At 34.1% G+C, this 18,905-nt stretch overlaps 1 protein-coding gene across 2 annotated transcripts in view; it reads right to left on the bottom strand.

The window, feature by feature from the left end:
* Positions 1 to 18,499, bottom strand: part of LOC121405742 (serine/threonine-protein kinase 33-like) — a 33,724-nt gene extending 15,225 nt beyond the window's left edge. Inside the window, exons 1-7 of one of the 2 annotated variants that reach the window (XM_041596693.1) lie at positions 18,383 to 18,499; positions 7,823 to 8,059; positions 6,262 to 6,366; positions 4,747 to 4,885; positions 3,023 to 3,105; positions 1,230 to 1,311; positions 213 to 288 (exon numbers count right to left, since the gene is read on the bottom strand). In XM_041596693.1, the coding sequence (XP_041452627.1) occupies positions 213 to 288; positions 1,230 to 1,311; positions 3,023 to 3,105; positions 4,747 to 4,885; positions 6,262 to 6,366; positions 7,823 to 8,026 (689 nt within the window). In that variant the 5' untranslated portion in view covers positions 8,027 to 8,059; positions 18,383 to 18,499. Of the gene's footprint in view, positions 1 to 212; positions 289 to 1,229; positions 1,312 to 3,022; positions 3,106 to 4,746; positions 4,886 to 6,261; positions 6,367 to 7,822; positions 8,060 to 10,180; positions 10,202 to 18,382 lie in introns of those variants that run through there. The other variant, XM_041596694.1, reaches the window with a different exon arrangement.
* Positions 18,500 to 18,905: the final 406 nt, after the last annotated feature.

Below are 18,905 nucleotides of genomic sequence, written 5' to 3'. Positions count from 1 at the left end.
CCTATATATATAAGGTACTTACAATAGGAAAGCAATGACACCTATATATAAGGTACTTACAATAGGAAAGCAATGACACCTATATATAAGGTACTTACAATAGGAAAGCAATGACACCTATATATAAGGTACTTAAAATAAGAAAGCAATGACACCTATATATAAGGTACTTACAATAGGAAAGCAATGACACCTATATATAAGGTACTTACAATAGGAAAGCGATGACACCTATACTCCATATATCACACTGTTGACTATAACCTTGGTTGTCTATTACTTCAGGTGCTAAACCAATGAGAGGAAAAAGACATAAGTCAATTGTTATTATTCAGATTAAACTTCATTATATACAACACCATTTTTGATAATTTGGATCAACATGAAACCTAGATTCTCCAGTAGTCTGTGATAAGGAAAATTAAAAAAGAACAAAGAATTCACAGCAAATATGTCAGTTTTCAGGTCAGAATTTTAATTACACAAAATAGAAAAATCAGTTTTTAAAATGTAAAGTCTGATAAAAGAAATCTGTGTGTGAATGCAAAATTTTCCCATCAAACCTGTTTTCAGTGTTTAGCATGCATTTACCAAGCTTTATCTGTATGGAAACTTGCTTTTGTAAATGTCCCCAAAGAATACTGAATGTGACATTGAAAACACACAGCCTATTTGATCTCATACCTACATACATGCAGTACTTGTTCTCATTGCAAGCAATATATTTTGGAACTAATAGAATAATCAACATTTTTGTATATCTAACCCCCAATCCATTAATACTTCACATCACGGGCTTCTAAAAACAAACATGAATTGAATGCCATAACTCTATGAGACCTTTCAGTATGAACTAGAAAACATGCACAATCAATTCAGAATAGATAAGGTCTACAATCAATACCTATAAAGCCTTCTGCTACAGACATCTTATACTTTTACTAATTCATTAGAATAAAGGTAGAAAAAGTATTTCTGATCAGCGCAATAGATCATACCTCTTTGTTTTTTTTTTCTCTGTTCTGATTTAGGTTGTCACTAACATGTGACTCATAATGATTAATTTCATCTCTCTTTGTTAATACTTGGATTGCCATACTCTTTTCATAATGATTATTGTATCTCTAAATTGTTGATTGCTATAGACATACTTTTCGTAATGATTCTAAGATTGTTTGTATCTCGCTTTGTTAATACAGATTAATAAGATTGATATCTCTGTTACTTACCCATATACATTGGAGTTCCACACATATTCTGGATATCACTACCAACCCCGCCTTTCACTACAGATAATCCAAAATCTGTCAACTGAGCAAGAAAAAAGAAATCATAGTACATGTATATATTGAATTACAGCTTTTACCCTTTACAATATATGAATAGTAAACCTAAAACATCCATTCCTCCAACATACAGAAAATGAAAGATAACAAGTGGAATGCCTCTGGCCGTCTCACCTGCATCACGCAGTTCAATATAGCAGCAGTGCTGACTTTGAAAGCTACTCTAACTCGCACAAGATGTTCAGTGATACATGGTTACTCTTATGTCCACTTTTTATGAACTAGACCAATAAACTTACAGAGATATGATGGTTATTCAACAAAAAACCCCAACATGGCCAAAGTTCATTCACCTTACATGACCTTTGACTTTGATCATGTGACCTGAAACTCGCACAGGATGTTCAGTGGTACTTGATTACTCTTATGTACAAGTTTCATGAATCAGATCCATAAACTTTCAAAGTTATGATGGTAATTCAACAGATACACCCAATTCGGCCAAAGTTCATTGACCTTTGACCTTGGTCATGTGACCTGAAATGCGCAAAGAATGTTAAGTGATACTTGATTACTCTAATGTCTAAGTTTAACGAACTAGACCAATAAACTTTCAAAGTTATGATGGTAATTCAACAGATACCCCCGATTCGGCCAAAGTTCATTGACCCTAAATGACCTTTGACCTTAATCATGAGACCTGAAACTTGCACAAAATGTTCAGTGATGCTTGATTACTCTTATATACAAGTTTCATGAATCAGATCCATAAACTTTCAAAGTTATGATGGGAATTCAACAGATACCCCCAATTTGGCCAAAGTTTATTGACCCTAAATGACCTTTGACCTCGGTCATGTGACATGAAACTCATGAAGGATGTTCAGTGATACTTGATTAACCTTATGTCCAAGTTTCACGAACTAGGTCCATATATTTTCTAAGTTATGATGACATTTCAAAAACTTAACCTCAGGTTAAGATTTTGATGTTGATTCCTCCAACATGGTCTAAGTTCATTGACCCTAAATGACCTTTGACCTTGGTCATGTGACATGAAACTCTAATAGGATATTAAGTAATACTTGAGTAACCTTATGGCCAAGTTTCATGAACTAGGGCCATATACTTTCTAAGTTATGATGTCATTTCAAAAACTTAACCTCAGGTTAAGATTTGATGTTGATGTCGCCGCCACCGGAAAAGCGGTGCCTACACTGTATAGTCTCACTCTGCTATGCAGGTGAGACAAAAATAATGGAAATGGTAGGTTTAAAGAGAATATTGATGATCAAAACTTGAAATAAACATTAAAACTGGTACTATAAAATACACCAAGAATGGTTAAAAAATATAAAATAAAAAGAATAGATGGATATTCATCTGCCCACAGTTAAGATGTACATCTCCACTATTGCTAGATACACACAACCAACTTCTAAAATATGGCAATATACATGTACATGTATCAAAGTTAAAAATCATCAAACAATGTTCACAAACTTTACTGTTTTTTTGTCAGAAAAGACTAACATATGTGGAAAGAGAGGAATATAACATTGGTTAAAGATGACAATATGATGACATTTGCCCAGAAATCTGACAATTAGGATTGGGGTAACGGGGATTTCTCGCTAGATGTATATCAAAATTTATAAGTTTATATTATCATCTATTCATTAGAGTTTGATATGATAGGTTCGTCTAATGAAGCAGGCTCGGTCCAATATTCTTACCTTAATATTCAATCTATCTGTTTGTTCTTCAGGGTTCTTACTAAGAAGTATGTTCTCAAGCTTTATATCTCTATGCACAATATCTGTGGAGGGAAATAGAATGTATTTATTCAAACAGAAGCTGCAATTCAGTCTCATATTCAAAATGCTACCATTTAGTTTTTCAACAAAGATATGACTCAAGGGTCAAAGTGTACTTCATGTACTCCATAGATGCATGATCCTTTTTCAAAAGACATTATAACAGTTCTTTGTTTAAGGAGAGCAATACTTTGTTCTCATTTTTGTTTAGGAGCGCGGTAGGAGCGCCGGGTGATCACGCTTCTCAAAAATAAAGGTCCGATTTAGAGTTTAATCAAAAAGAAATTTCATACATCAGGAATGTGGGGGTTGTGACGATCATTTTGCTTTAAAAGGAAATGGATTATTAAAAAAGAGACCGTTTTCTATCTTTGTCACTTAATATAAAGGACAGCCGATTGTATAACGTCACAAATCAATACCTTAAAATTCTAATAACTTTCTTTATCTTTGATGGATTTTCTTAATCATTTTTTGGTATTCTTTCTTGTCTGGGTGAACTTCCCCTTTAAATATTTGATTTTACAAGAAAGTGTAAAAAAAGATTTGGAAATATAGTTCTTAGTTATTTGATTTTCATACTCTCCAGTCACACTGCATATATATTTCCATCTTTTGCATCTCTCTATGCCAGAAAATCAATGGCTGACATCAGAATTAAAATAAGTCTCGCCTGCATTACGCAATTCAATATAGTAGCAGTGCTGTCTTTGAAAACGACTGTAGAATAATCATTCACAAAAATGCACCATTCATATGATATTCAAGTACAGTGTACTATGTTTATTGACCCTAAATGACATTTGACCTAGATCATGTGACCTAAGATTTGTGCAAGACAATTAGTGATCATAATTATATCCACATTTCATGAACTATCAATAAACTTTCAAAGTTATGATGGCAATTCAACAAATACCCCAACACAGCTAAAGTTAATTGACCGCAGATAACCTTTGACCTTGGTAAGGTGACCTGAAATGTATGCAGGATGGTCAGTGATTAAACTTGGTCCTGTGACCTGAAATTTGCAAAGATGTTCGGTAATACTTGATTACTCTTCTGTCCAAGTTTCATGATCTAGACCCATAAACATTCAAAGTTACCATGACAATTCAACAATTACCCCCAACATGACCAAAGTTCATTGACCCTAAATGACCTTTGATATGTGACTTGAAACTCAGGCAAGATGTTCAATTATACTTGATTACTCTCATGTCCAAGTTTCATGAACTAGGTCTATACACTTACTTTTATGATCAAATTTCAAAAACTTAACCTTAGATTAAGAATTTGATGTTGATTTCCCCAACATGGAATAAGTTCTTTGACCCTAATAACCTTTGACCTCAGTCATGTGACCTGAAACTCATGCAGGATCTTCAATAATACTTGATCACCCTTATGTCAATGTTTCAAGAACTAGGTCCATATACTTTATAAGCTATGATGACATTTCAAAAACTTAACCTTAGGTTAAGATTTTGATGTTGATGACACTGCCGCTGCCATCAGAAAATCGGCGCCTATAGTCTCGTTCTGCTATGCTGGCAAGACAAGAAACTTTTCACTCTGCCCTAGATTAAAATCATTTTGTAAGGAGTGTTTCGAAATGCAAAGAGAGAATGAAATATGCTTACCATTTTTGTGTAAGTAGGCTACCGCACTTGTTAATCTCTGTATAATTGTTCTTGTGTGTGCCTCAGAAAAGACGCCCTCATGGGTGAAAAGCTTGTTCAATTCTCCTTGGTCACATATCTCCATCACTAAGTACATTCGCTGTTGAGATACAAATGAAAAATATTCTTCAAGTAAATACAGGGGGTAGCTGATTAAAGGTGTTAAGACAGGACAACAACTGTTGTTGCGAGATTTCAAGTTCAACCAATTTGAGACCACGCTGCTGTGCAAAATTAACCACTACATGTATGTCACTTTCAGTCTTTCTTTTCAAGTCTTGTGCATCTAATGCAATGCCCAAAGTTTGCTGCCTTATTGAAGTAAAATTTTGCTTTACATACCATAATTTCTGCTTTCTAAATCTTACCATTTTGAAATTGACAGAATTTTTAATTTACTGCATGTATTTTTTTCTGTGTGCACTTATAGATACTCCACTGCAGAATTGCTACAATATCAATCAATCAACTAGAAATTGTGATCACAATCAGAACAAAAGGCAAAAGCGATTTTGTGTCTCGCCCAATTATGAAAATAACCAGAAATATCATGATTTGCAAGGGCACACAACAGAATTGTAACAAAACTTCATTGTGAAATGACTCCCCAAGTCCATCTACCATCCAAGTTTGGTTGAAAAGTGACTTACCGCTGCGGAGTTAGGTGTCATAAGAGAATCTTGCATGTAAACTTTAACATTGACCTGAAATGACCTTTGACCATACCTTGTGACCTCCAAATGCAGAATAACATGCAGGTCCCGCAATGCAGAATAACATGCAGGTCCCGCAATACAGATAAAAGAGTTTTTGACACCAAATTTGGGGGACTGTTTCAAATTTTCATTGAGATATTAATATTAAAACATAAATTAAAACATTGCTTTCTTATTTTATTCTTCTTTTAACTCGCTTTAATATAATTAATTCACCCAAGTACTTGCGTGGGTAATCGTTGATAAATTTTTACGTTATGTATTTATTTATTTTTTTTATTTATTTTATTTCCAGGCAAAAGACATCAAGAATAAGTACAAGAAGGAGAATTACCACCGACTAGTGCCTGAGGATGACTAAAAGAAAAACTAGTTTCTGTTATGAAGCTCTCCTCACTGATCGGGGTTTACAAAATTAAATATACAAAAATAAAATCGGTATAAAATGACAATATACATGTATGTTTAGAAACATTACTTATTAAAACAATAAGGAGTGTTTGTTTTCATGTATGATTCTTAAGCTAAGGATGTGCTTTTCAAGCTCAATAAAAGTCTAAAATTTTATTTTTGGTGACTTATTGTTTAAGGATGGTTGGTCATAAATTGCTCTTGAGACAATTGCTCCTGCGTAATTTTTCTGAGGTTTAGAGGTTGAGAATCATGCAAGGATTTGGATTAAGGTTAAAGGTGGGAGTTTGGGCTTCTAGTTTGGCTTTGATGTTCAGTAGAAGCAATTGTTTCAGGAGCAAAGGCTTACCTTAGGTGTTTCAAAGACTTCTTTGAGATAAATAATATGTCTATGATTGACTTTCTTCAAGATGGCTACTTCTCTCTCTAGAAGCTTGACTGCAAGACTACCAGCCTAAAATAAAACAAATAATACACAAAATTGAAATATGGGCCACTGTACATGCAGAAAGGGATGAAGTATAAAGAATAAATAAAAAATAAAAAAAAATATCACAGAAAGTGATTAAAAACTCTTGTTGTTCATGTAAGCACCATGAAAATTAGCATAACAGTAGAGCAGTGATGTAATCTAAAAGTTGTTTGGTTAATAGGAAATGGTCATTACTTCAGAAAAAAAATAATATGAACAAATCATGCTAACTTATACATAAATCATACTTTGCTCTAATTTGCAAATAAAGCTCCTTGAAAGCTAATTTTTGACACAAATATTTGGGGTGTGGCGGGACTCTTTGGGCTTCCGCGGCTTGCTTATCTCGTCGCCGATTCTGATGAGGCTTGCTCTGGATTGTTCCTCTCATTTTACTCTGTCCGAAGGGTTCGCTTTTCTTCTTTTGTTTTGGTTTCCTTTATAGATTCTTTTCTTATCTCTGTCTCTCTCACTTTATACTCCTAATGCAGTGTCTTGCCACTCTACGGTGAACTTTATAATTATACCGAAACTACAATTAAATTCAAAGGTTATCTATTATCTAGCATTTATTATACACAACTTATGAGATATATATATTTTTCTGCTCAAAACTTGATCTTTTATTTTTTGGTATGATTCTTTTTTTTTCTATTGTTGTTTATACTGTGATTCGTTTTCTCTGTAATTTACATACTGTATGTTGACCTGCGTGTAATTTATTAATTCATGACCTGGGCTTATTTCCTTTTTATTGAATATTCACCTATGTTCCTTTGTTTGATTTTGAATATTGAATAAAGTGATGATTTAAAAAACGTAGCATTCCTAACAATAACGTTTGAGGGAAAAATCGATTTAAAAATCATTTTTCTGTCTTTTATTGTATTTTTCTATATTTTTGACCTTTCAAAATTCTATTTCTAATAGTCATTATTATTTCATTTAGCACTTTTAGTCAGATATAAATAACAGGACAGAGAGTATAGAAATTATACCAAAAAACATATCTTTCAGACCCTTGCTTACCCAACCAGGTAGAGAATAGAATTCCCTAGACATTCATTTTAATACCTAGTGGGGGAACAAAGGTCTTATTAATACAAAAGGTAATAAAAGTAGGCATACAAAACAGGTGTTTCTGATGACCATAGAAAGTCAAGATGAGTAAAAAATTAAAGGAAATGATTAAACTAAAAATATACATGTACATGTAAGCACCAGTTGAAATTAATTCTTTTATCAGGCATGAGATTTAACCCAACGGGAAACAAGATTAATGATGACATCTTGAAAGACAAAATAACCATTTTATTATGAAACTTGAAAAATGAGTTGGGATCTATATTTTTTGTTAGCTATTCAATGGTAAAACATTGACAGCAAAGTGTGTGGCATGCATAACTTTACAAAGAGATTTATAAAGACCAGTCCTGACCTTCTCCTTGTTGATAATCTTGATGGCCCATTTCTTATTGGTCTTCAGGCATGTTCCTTCATAGACAACACCAAAACTACCAGCACCTAACTTAACACCGCATTGGTAGTGTTTCTCTACCGCTGTATCATCTTCAAGACGTGTATGAGGTACAGAGCGTACTCTCTCTACCCCACCACCCAATGGAGGTACACGCATAGACATCAGGGATCAAACTATTGATCACAGCTTTGGTATCTGAAAATGATATACATGTACATGTCAATTAGAAAAAACCTCAATTACTTTAAAGGTCAAGTCTACTTCAGAAAAATGTTGATTTGAATCAGTAGAGAAAAATCAGACAAGCACAATGCTGAAACTTTCACCAAAATCGGATGTTAAATAAGAAATTTATGACATTTCAAAGATTCGCATATTTTCAACAAAATAGTTATACTGTATGAACGAGCCAGTTACATGTACATCCAAATGAGAGAGTCGATGACGTCACTCACTCACTATTTCTTCTTTTTTTTATTGTTTGAATTATACAATATTTCAATTTTTACTAATTTGACGATTAGGACCTCCTTGCCTGAAGCACAAAATGTTAAAATAATGGAATTCCACATGTTCAGGGAAGAATGAAACTTCATTTCCCATGACAATGACAAGAAAATAAAATATTTCAATTTTCATATAACAAAATACAAACGAAATAGTGAGTGACGTCATCAGTTCCTCATTTGCATACCGACCGATATGTGCATACATGTAACTGTTCTGTGAAATGAAGCGAAACTTTAAAATGCCATAAGTTTCTTATTTTACATCTGATTTTGATGAAATTTTCAGTGTTATGCTGTTGAATTTTTCTCTTTCTATTCAAACCAAGTTTTTATTGGGGTGGACTTGTTCCTTCTTGTAAAATACCAAGGAACACTGTACTTAGAAAAAAAAGATGCTGTTTGTTTAGCTAAAATTGACAAACATCTAAAAAAATGAGGGAAAAAATGAGAAAAACAACATTCTGGAGAAATGTGATGTGCTTTATCGTTAGAGTTCAAGGCCACCCTAGAAAGAAAGAAATTGATTTGAATCAATAGAGAAAATTTGATAAAGATAAATTTGAGATTTGATCTGATGTAAAACAAGAAAGTAAGAAAGGCCTACATTATTGTTTAGTTCAATTTTGACAGGATAATTTTAAATATAAATACAGTTAAATATCCCTTCTTATTATTCTTCTTCTTATCATTATTATTATCATTATTATTATTAGTATACACAAATCAGTGATGCAAATAAAGAGAGTCAGTGACATCCCTCAATTACTGTTTCTTTTGTCTTTGATTGTTTGAATTACATAGTATTCAAATTTTTACAGATTTGACAATAAGGACCATCTTGTTTGAGCTACATGTACAAATGTTAAAACAATAAATTCACATGATCAGGGAGGAATAAATCTTGTTTCACATGACAATGAGGAGAAAATAAGAATATTTCATGTAATGAAAATTATGATATACAATTCATACAAACATGGCATACATGTACATGTAGGTAATGTTGTGCCTCGCCCACTGTGAAAATGACCAGAAATATTGTGATTTGCAAGGGAACGCAACAGAATTTTATCAAAAGTCCATTGTTGTGAAATAACTGGGACAGAATAACATTTGTCGTAAGTCTTGTATTTAAACTTTGGTTGAAAAGCGACTTACGGTTGCGGAGTTACCCCGGGGGGGCCACTTACATTGACGAGTGGATACCATGCGCGACCAAAAAAACACGTAAAAAGGATGTCCTTTTCACGATAGGGCACGTTACGTACGTAACGTGATAAGGGTGTCAAAAACACAAAAATAATGAAAAAAGGATATCTATTTCGCTAGGAAAATTACGTGTTTAGGGTCGAATTTGCGGGGATGATAAAACAAAATTAAAATGTTTTATAAAGGATGCCCTTTTTGCCCCAACACTTCGTGTTTAGAGTCTGATTTGCGCGAGGTGTAGAAGGTGGGGTCGTACTTAACCAAATAAGGTAAAGCCGACGACCGAAAGACCCGTAACAATAAAACATTCCTGTACTTGTTTAGGGGTTCATTTCAGGGAATATTTGTCAAGAGTATCGTTTTGTTTCCAATACGTGTTAAGGGTAGGGTTTCACACGCCAATACTTGTTAAGGGGTGCATTTTCATAATATGGAAATTACGTGTTTAGGGTGTTTTTTGAGACCCCATGGTCGCGCATGGTATCCACTCGTGAATGGAAGTGGCCCCCCCCCGGGGGAGTTACAGTACATGTAGGTGTCATAAGAAAGTCTAGCATGTTAACTTTAATGTTGACCTGAAAATGACCTTTGACCTTACCATGTGACCTCAGACTGCAGCATTACATGCAGGTCCCCCAAGTCCATCTACGGTCCAAGTTTGGTTGAAAAGTGACTTACGGATGTGGAGTTATGTGTCATAAGTTTTGTAATGGACAGACAAACATCATTTGGATCCCTAAGTCTAGCCTTCACCTCTGGGGGGAGAGACAATAAACATATTGGCCCTATGCTAGGAATGAGAACATTCAAATGAAATACATCCTTGATGTACATGTACATGCCCATGTATATGAACACTAGAATTACATAACACATCCTCGGTTCAACAGAGACTATAATAATGTCTGCAACTGCAAACACATCTATTGATCACACATACTCAAGTACTTTGGCTCTATTTTACACCAAGGTACATAACAACTTCACAAGTCTACCTATTGCTATTTGTATTTGTTCTCTTAAAGATTGGAGGACATTTGCAGATAAGCAATTATTTGCTCAATCCATTTGCTACAACTAATTACAGTAATAAGATAATGTGGGCAATTCTATACAATTCACAATAGTACTGTATCTTTCTCATCTAAAATTAGAATTCAGAGATTCCCAACATCAAGTTGAATTCAAATAAATAGAAAACACTTAAAACCATATAAATGGTATTTGGTAGGGATAGAACCACTCACACTAGCCTTTGTGATTGTTACCTTGCACTTCCCCTTCAAGGGATGCATTTGGCACTGGCAGTAATTTGCACTAGATATTAATCATGTTGGTATTATTACGATAGTTTATACAATTTCAATTCAAGTTTTGCTTGATAAGCGTGATCTGCTCATCACGGACGGATATTTTATAGATTTTGAAAATTTTGAAGGCTTGTAACAAATTAGGAATAAGATGAGCAAGGTTCCTTTGTGCTTTATCATGGAAGGGGTAGGACACAGTATGCTGAATGATGAAAAAAAACATTGTTACCATTTTGTAATCTACAAACATTTACACTAAATGTACCATATCACTTATGGACAAGAGAGAAATGTGGTTTTCAGAATTTTTGTACCTTTTCATTGTTTCTAATCTATCTAAACAGCTTAACATTGACCAATAATTGTACTATGCAAGTAACACTCGGGTACATGTCAGCTTCTAAGTTCAGCATATTGAATTCTAAACCAATATAAAACTTCTGAGAGAAATAAGTTTATATTTTCCATCATGGACAGACATCTTTAAAATACATTGGAAGTACCTTGTAAGAAGTTCTTATTACTTTTGGGGGAACAAATTCATGCTAATATGTGATGATTTGTACATTTCTGAATGAGTAAACAGTATTAGTTGCAAAATCAAGTTGCTAAAGTTTTAATTCAAGTTGCTATGTACAACTTGATTAGTTGTACTTGTAGCCACTTGATTTCTATGCTCGATGCACAGTATAATCTAGACATGTATTATTGCTTTAAACAAAGTTCTTGTCAAAATAAAAAATGTCCTAATGCCCATTGTCTTGTTTTCAAATTACAGATTACTAGTAGGTACCAAATCAACATCTCATTGATCAATTATCATGTTTTATGCAAGTATTTTCATGATATATCATGATAATACATGTGGAAATACATAGACGCTTTAATTTTCCAAGAGTAAAGATGGTTTTCACAGGAGATCCATTAACATATAAAATTAGTCTAAAAGATGCTGATCCTTATGCTTCTTTGGTGGATCAAGTATGACCACAACACCTGTCAGAGGCTCTTTTCAAGTTCATCTTTCCCCTATAAATGGAGACACCCCATAACATGAACAGCCCTCATGTACATGTACATTTAGGCCCTGACTGATTCTAAAATTGATATTGATCATACAAAAGCTAAACTTCCATTACTGTACAGTGCAAGCTTAATGAATAGTATGCATTTTCACAGTTTACCAGATAAAGCAAATTGCTAAAAATCAGCTCCAAAATAGACTTAGAAAAAAGGCATTCTATTTTTACTTTTCACAAGCCTCAAAACCGTGATGTCACGTTCTGTTAGAAGCTTTGTGAATCTATAGGTTTGTACATGGAAAAAATTGATGAGTTTTCTGCTTTACTATGCATTTCCATTTTCTTCTTTTCCAACACATAAAGATATTTCTGCAAGCTTGAATTGATGTGATCTACAGCTTTGCGTCTTCTTGCCATACATTGTATTTCATTTCCTGCTTTTCGGCTACAGGTTTACATGTACATGTAGCTTTCCAACTATCTGCATTCCGATTATATTTAACAATTTTCCTGGCAACAATATTTAGCCCCGATAATAGCCAAACAAAGATATCACAAAAAATTGTGAAGAGTTGTAGGTTTCCATCTGTTTGAGTTCCAACTTCCAAATAATTGTCAGTGCCATTTTCACTGCAAATTGAAACAAAAATTGAATTCAAAACCTGGAATATCTCTTTTTACATACAAACCTATTTAAGCAAAACCCTCCAGAGAATGTGAAGTCACACAATTCAGGCCATTACAGCTTAACACAGCTTATCAAAAACATTAATTCTAGTTTTTCTTTAAAATGAATCTCAGTTGTCAAGCAGTGAATATGCATATATTTTAGTTTTACATAACTTTACATACATGTACATCCTATGCACATTCTCAATATGTCAATTACAGTTTTGGCTTTAGTTGGGCCTCTAACCTGTTCTTGTGTAACCTGGCTCCTATTTAGTGACTACAATTGAGTTGAAATGATTATAAATGATAACTCACTGTAAATGTCTGCTCAGCTAGCTTCTAATTTGCATATGGATCATTCCACTGTAATAGCAGGAGGTATCATCTTGCTTTTCTCACTTGTCCATTCGTGATGAAACTAATGTTTGTCCGCATGTGATCATTTTTTTACTGATTTATGATATGCATAAAATGTATGGATTTTAGCTATGTTCAAATAAAATGTATAGATACATGTACCTCAACACCAGGGTTGGCGGATTAAAATCACGTTGATTTAAATCATGATTTAAATCGCTATTTAAATCATGATGATTTGTTAAAAAAATAATTGATTTAAATCACTTCCATTGAAAAATCTACAAATCATGGACAAAGTATTTGTTCAATGCAGTTTTAATTCTTCAAGTCAACTGAAAAACTTTGAACAAAAGATCAACAAAGTCTTCATATCTACTTAAAACAAATTAAAATCAAATTAATAAAATCAGGTAATTCCTTAAAAACTACAGATGTATGTTGTCAATAGGTACTCATTTTTTGTAAATTATGTCGAGTTTTTCTTCTGAAATTGTACATTCTACTTTGTCAGTTATTAGACAATTTCTTTCTTAACACATAATCCAAAGACTTTTCAGAGAGCAGTTTTTTTTTTAAATATAATATATAAAAGTCAATGAGAAAAGGTTTGTTGGAAGTTTTCCAGTTTTGATCCTTCGCCTACACATAACTACTTCTGTCATGTAAAATAAAAAATGATACCTGCATGTAATCAACATATTTAACATGCCTCTTATTTCGTATTGTTACATTTATCATACATTTGATGTTTTAAATAACATAATTATAAAAATCACATTAACATAATGTAGTACAGTCATAATTTGACTGTTGAGAAAAGCTTTCTCTTAAAAACCTTTTAAGTCACTGCAGCCCATTTTATGTTCAGTGCTACAAATAATGGAAGTTTTGTATCTGCATGTAATAATGGAAAGAGCTCTATAACAACAATTTGCAAAACTCAGAATAATCATTTAACACTGCATTTAAATGTTAAGATGCAGTTACAATCATTGGCAGTTGTAAGCTGTGTCTCATTTAAAATAAAATACTTCTTTTTGTAATACGTATGTTGTAATTCAAGCAGTTTTGCAGTTTTTATCCTTTAAGTTAAAAGTAAGTAGATTTTTTCATACTTCATGGATCAAACAGATTTTTTTGTAGAGAATATGGGAATAAAAATTGTAGATTAATGTAAAAGAATCACAGTAACATAATGTAGTATAGTCACCCTTTGACTAAGCTATCTCTTATATTGTTCTCCAAAACTGAGAGTTTTGCATCTATATCTGTAGCAAGAGAAGAGCTTTTTATCAAACTAAAAAGATCCTAAACATATACAGTTGTAGTCTCTCCTTGACTATTGCAAAGCTGTGACTAATTGAAAAATAAATCATTGATTTGAATTATTTCTCTTACAATATACATGAATACTAGTAATTGGCAAAGGGTTTGTTGGCAGTTTTGATAAGGGATTTTTTCTCTTGGATTTTTTAAATATTTGAATGAAAAATCCCAGAGGGGAATTTTCTCTACTCACTGGGAATTCCCTATGGAATATTCCTTCAAAGGCCTATGTATGATAGAATTAAGTTCAGATACATGATTCCTCAAATTTATTTTTAATTGTCCATTTTTACTGGATTTTAATTACAAAATATGTGGTTAAGAAAATATTAGGGGTGAAATGTATAACATCAATATTGATGTCATTGTAAGAGTAAGGGGGGGGGGGATAATTACCTTTTTTTTTCGAAGGAACTTTTAAAAAATAAAAAAAATAAAAAAAATCTGATTGAAATAAAAAACATCAGATTTTTTTATTTAAAAAAAAAAAAAAAAAAATCGCCAACCCTGCTCAACACACTTTTACTTTTGTTTCTATTCTGATAAAGAATAAATTGACAAATCCATACATATTATCCTTATCATAAACTCAATCACAATGATCAAGAACGGACATTATTTAGTTTCATCATTGATGGAAATTTCAAAATGGAAATATTAACATCGACAAAATAGTTTACTTCCCATATTTTTTTCTATATATGTGATGATAGATTAATGTTCAGGCTGCAAGAACATCCAAACCAAATTGGAGTAGGGCAAGTCCAAGAAGTCGCGTGTGTTACGTACATGTATAGCACATTTCAGAGGCTTTAATGACCTGAAAAATAGTGTTACATGACTTTGATTAGATTGAATATGCTCATGATGGTAGACATCTAGGGGAAGAATAATCATGCAAAAAATGGTGACATATGACCTTGACCTTTGAGAGAGAAAAGATGTGCTGTTACGTATGGGATGCATAAAAAAGACAATTTCTAAAACATTTGTTTCAAGTTGAGAATTCTCTGAAAGTATTTCATTTGACAACTTGTAACTTAGTGTGATAGAAGTCACAACACTCTAAGTTTCATGTCATAAGCTAAAACCCTCTAATTACAGATTCTAAATTAAAGAAATTAATGACATGTTATGTATGGGACACTTTGTCCCCATAAAGAATGTACACAATGTTCCCCATAATTTCAAAAATTAAAATAAATTGAAATATAATAGATTTTTTTTTAATGTTCTGAGACATACTTGATATGACTGGAAAGGAAATTAGCCATTTCAACATTTTTTTCTTGCTTTTCTATTATCTTATCTACATGTATTTCAATTGCTTTTTTATTTGATTCATATTTTTTTTCCATTTTCACAATTTTTTTCGCTTATTGTTTTTATTAATCAGTATTCATAAAATCAGGATTTAAAAACTAAAAAAAAAGGTAGAAATCACTTTTTAGAGCACTCTTGAATTTTTTTTATTCCTTTCACTTTGTACACAAATCTCCCCATTGACATTGTGTGTATAAAAGTCCCATACAAAACATGTTGTCCCATACATAACAAATTTTTATTTAACTTTTAATTAAAAAGTTAACTATATTTTTGAAACTTTATGTGGTATAACATATTCATACTTAATAACTTAGAACTTCCCAGACAATTTATATTATGAGATCGGCCATTTTTGTTATAAATCGTAACAAAATGGCCAATCGAGACTGGGGTAGAAGGAGAGAACTTTTCGTTTATTTGAGGTTCCAGTTTGTGCCCAGATGTCAGGAAACTGCCACTCGTTAGACCTTCATCCATATTATCGTGTTAAGTGCTTGATTTCTGTTTTAACTATTTATTCGGAGAATTATTTTGACCATACTTCACGCTTGTCAGGTGAATATGCCTTACACGTAAGGTCCAGGGCTCTGGGTTACATTTGATGTAGACCTACCACCCATTAATATTTATCATTATCTTAATTTTTGGGTAGGCCTAGGCCTAGCACAGTAGCTAGCAGTATCGATATCCTAATTCCTATCATTCAAAATAAACTAGATCTAGGCCTAAGCTAAAATAACGCAGTGTGAGTTGGATCTGTTAATTATAGATTTTTGGCATTTTATTCCCCCACATTCGTGAGGTGAAGGAAAACATCAAAACCTGTTGTCAAATGTTGTTGTTATTGTTGTCTTTGTCAAAGTCAAACAGTCACTCATACTTGTCATACTCAGTCGTAACTAGACCAAAAGCTTCGGTCTCTGTTTTGTTGGTTGTTCAGCTGAACTCCGTTGGCTTCACTCACCAAATATAGAGACCGAAGTTCTAGCGTGATCTGTACAGGGGACTCAATGGCCATACGTTTATGTACTTAAGATTGGTAAAACGGGGAAGTGAATTTGCGCGACAGCCGAGGTAAGTCACTGTTTTTGTTCCTTTTAACTTCATTTTTCTCCGTTTTTTGGCAATTAATGCCAAGAGGGAACATAAATTTGCATTTTGGTCATGTTAATTTTCAAAATTTTTATTAATTAAAGACAAAAATTGAAAAGCCGTGACGGGGGGATTTTGCATTGCAAGTCCCCTAATAATGGGGCAATCCTGTATTTTAGGGGTCTAAATTATTTTAGGTTGCTAACTTCAGGCAACAGCTCCAAGACGGTTAACGGTAGTTCAGTTAGTGCGTACATACGTGCCGGGTATGGCAGGCCGTTAATGCCATTATTATAGGACTAGTAATAGTACTAGTATACAGCTACACGCCTATGTAGTAGATGTAAAGTTGTATTTACCAATGGGGTATCATGCGATATATAGGGGCCGGGGGGGGGGTGGTAGAGAATAACGGTATACCTAAAGCTGTCGGGGTGTCACGTGACCCGGGACTAGTCATGGCCGGGCCGGGGGGGGGTAGGTATGCAATGAAGATATATAATGCCATGCAGCAGCCTTGGTTTTAGGGGGTTTTATTATTTGGGGCATAATAGGGGGTATATCTGAGCACTTATGGGTGAAGGATGAAGAGTATAATGGTATATCAAACCAACGGTAATCAGCGTTGCTTGTCATGGCGGGTTATAGAATGAAGAAAAATAATAAACGGCCCGCCATACCCGGCACGTACATACGCACTACTGAACTACCGTTAACACTAACAGCGGTCATGGAGCTGTTGCCTGAACTGAAGTTCAGGCAATAATTTAGACCCCTAAAATACAGGATTGCCCCTAATGGTGGCTGCACGATAGCTAGACCAAAAGCTTCGGTCCTGTTAATGTTGGTTGTTCAGCTGAACTCCGTTGGCTTCACTCACCAAATATAGAGACCGAAGTTCTAGCGCGATCTGTACAGGGGACTCAATGGCCATATGTTTATGTACTTAAGATCGGACAAAACGGGGAAGTGAATTTGCGTGACAGCCAAGGTAGGTCACTGTTTTTGTTCCTTTTAACTTCATTTTTCTCCGTTTTTTGGCAATTAATGCCAAGAGGGAATATTAATTTGCATTTTGGTTGCAATAATTTTCAATTTTTTTATTCATTAAAGACAAAAATTGAAGAGCCCCGACGGGGGGATTTTGCATTGCAAGTCCCCTAATGGTGGCTGCACGATTGCGAGCCGTCTGTGTACGAGGAGAAATAAAAAAAATGTTAAAAAACTCCTCGAAACAGACGGCTGCCAGCTGTCTACACGATACTATTCGATAGCGAGCCGGCAGTGAGCCGTCTACAGCACAGACGGCTCGCTATCACGGCTATCGTGCAGCCACCATTAGGGCCATAGGGGCAATCCTATTTTAGGGAGAAAAAAAATTTAAAAAACTCCTCGAAACAGACGGATGCCAGCTGTCTAGTCGTAACTAGCCTAGCATGCCTAGTACTAGGCTACGCTGTCGTTGTGCGAGGTTCGCATATACATGACGAGTGAGTGTACCGTACCTGTACTACTATAAGTAGTAGCGTCTCGCTGCCAGGATACCGGTACCGTACCGTACCGTACGACGAACCGAGTTCGAGGGCGAGCCGGAAGTGAAATACGGTACGGTACCCCTCTTTCCCCTTAAAAATGAGAAAATTGTAAAGGGTTAGAAACTTAAAACTATTTACGGCAAATTCATACGCTTACCTATCCATAGATTTTTAGGAGAAATATGTGCGAATTCAAATATTTTTTCTCAACTTTGGCAGGAACTTCGAGTGTCCGCACAACGCACAACATAGCGCGTATTGCATGATTGCGGTCGTCAACAGACAAACACATGTTGGAAAAACAGCAAGAATAAAAAAAAAATGTTTCAGAAATAATTAGTTACAATATTCCAGTGATGTTCGTCCTTCATTTGCGAATACGACCACAACTTAATACCAAACAAGCCATTTCTTAGATCCATTCTGCGCATGATCAGAAGGTCATTACTTGATAAAAAGATTCTTTTTAAACTTTTGAACTTTCTAATTTATTTCTATCATTGGGAGCCCGGTTGGCTCCAAATGTGGGGCGATGGGCAGTATACCCAAAGAAGAAGATAAGGTACTAGGAAAATCACGCCATCAAATGATTGCAATGATTGCAATGACGGGCGCTATTTTTTTACAATCATGACTGGCGTACTTGGCCGAAAGCCCCCCAATTTCTCTTAGCTCGAGTT

This window comes from Lytechinus variegatus, chromosome 19 (assembly GCF_018143015.1).
Source record: "Lytechinus variegatus isolate NC3 chromosome 19, Lvar_3.0, whole genome shotgun sequence".
NCBI classification, from domain to species: Eukaryota; Metazoa; Echinodermata; class Echinoidea; order Temnopleuroida; family Toxopneustidae; genus Lytechinus; species Lytechinus variegatus.
Note: the sequence above shows the minus strand (reverse complement) of the source record. Positions and strands in the feature narration are given on the sequence as shown.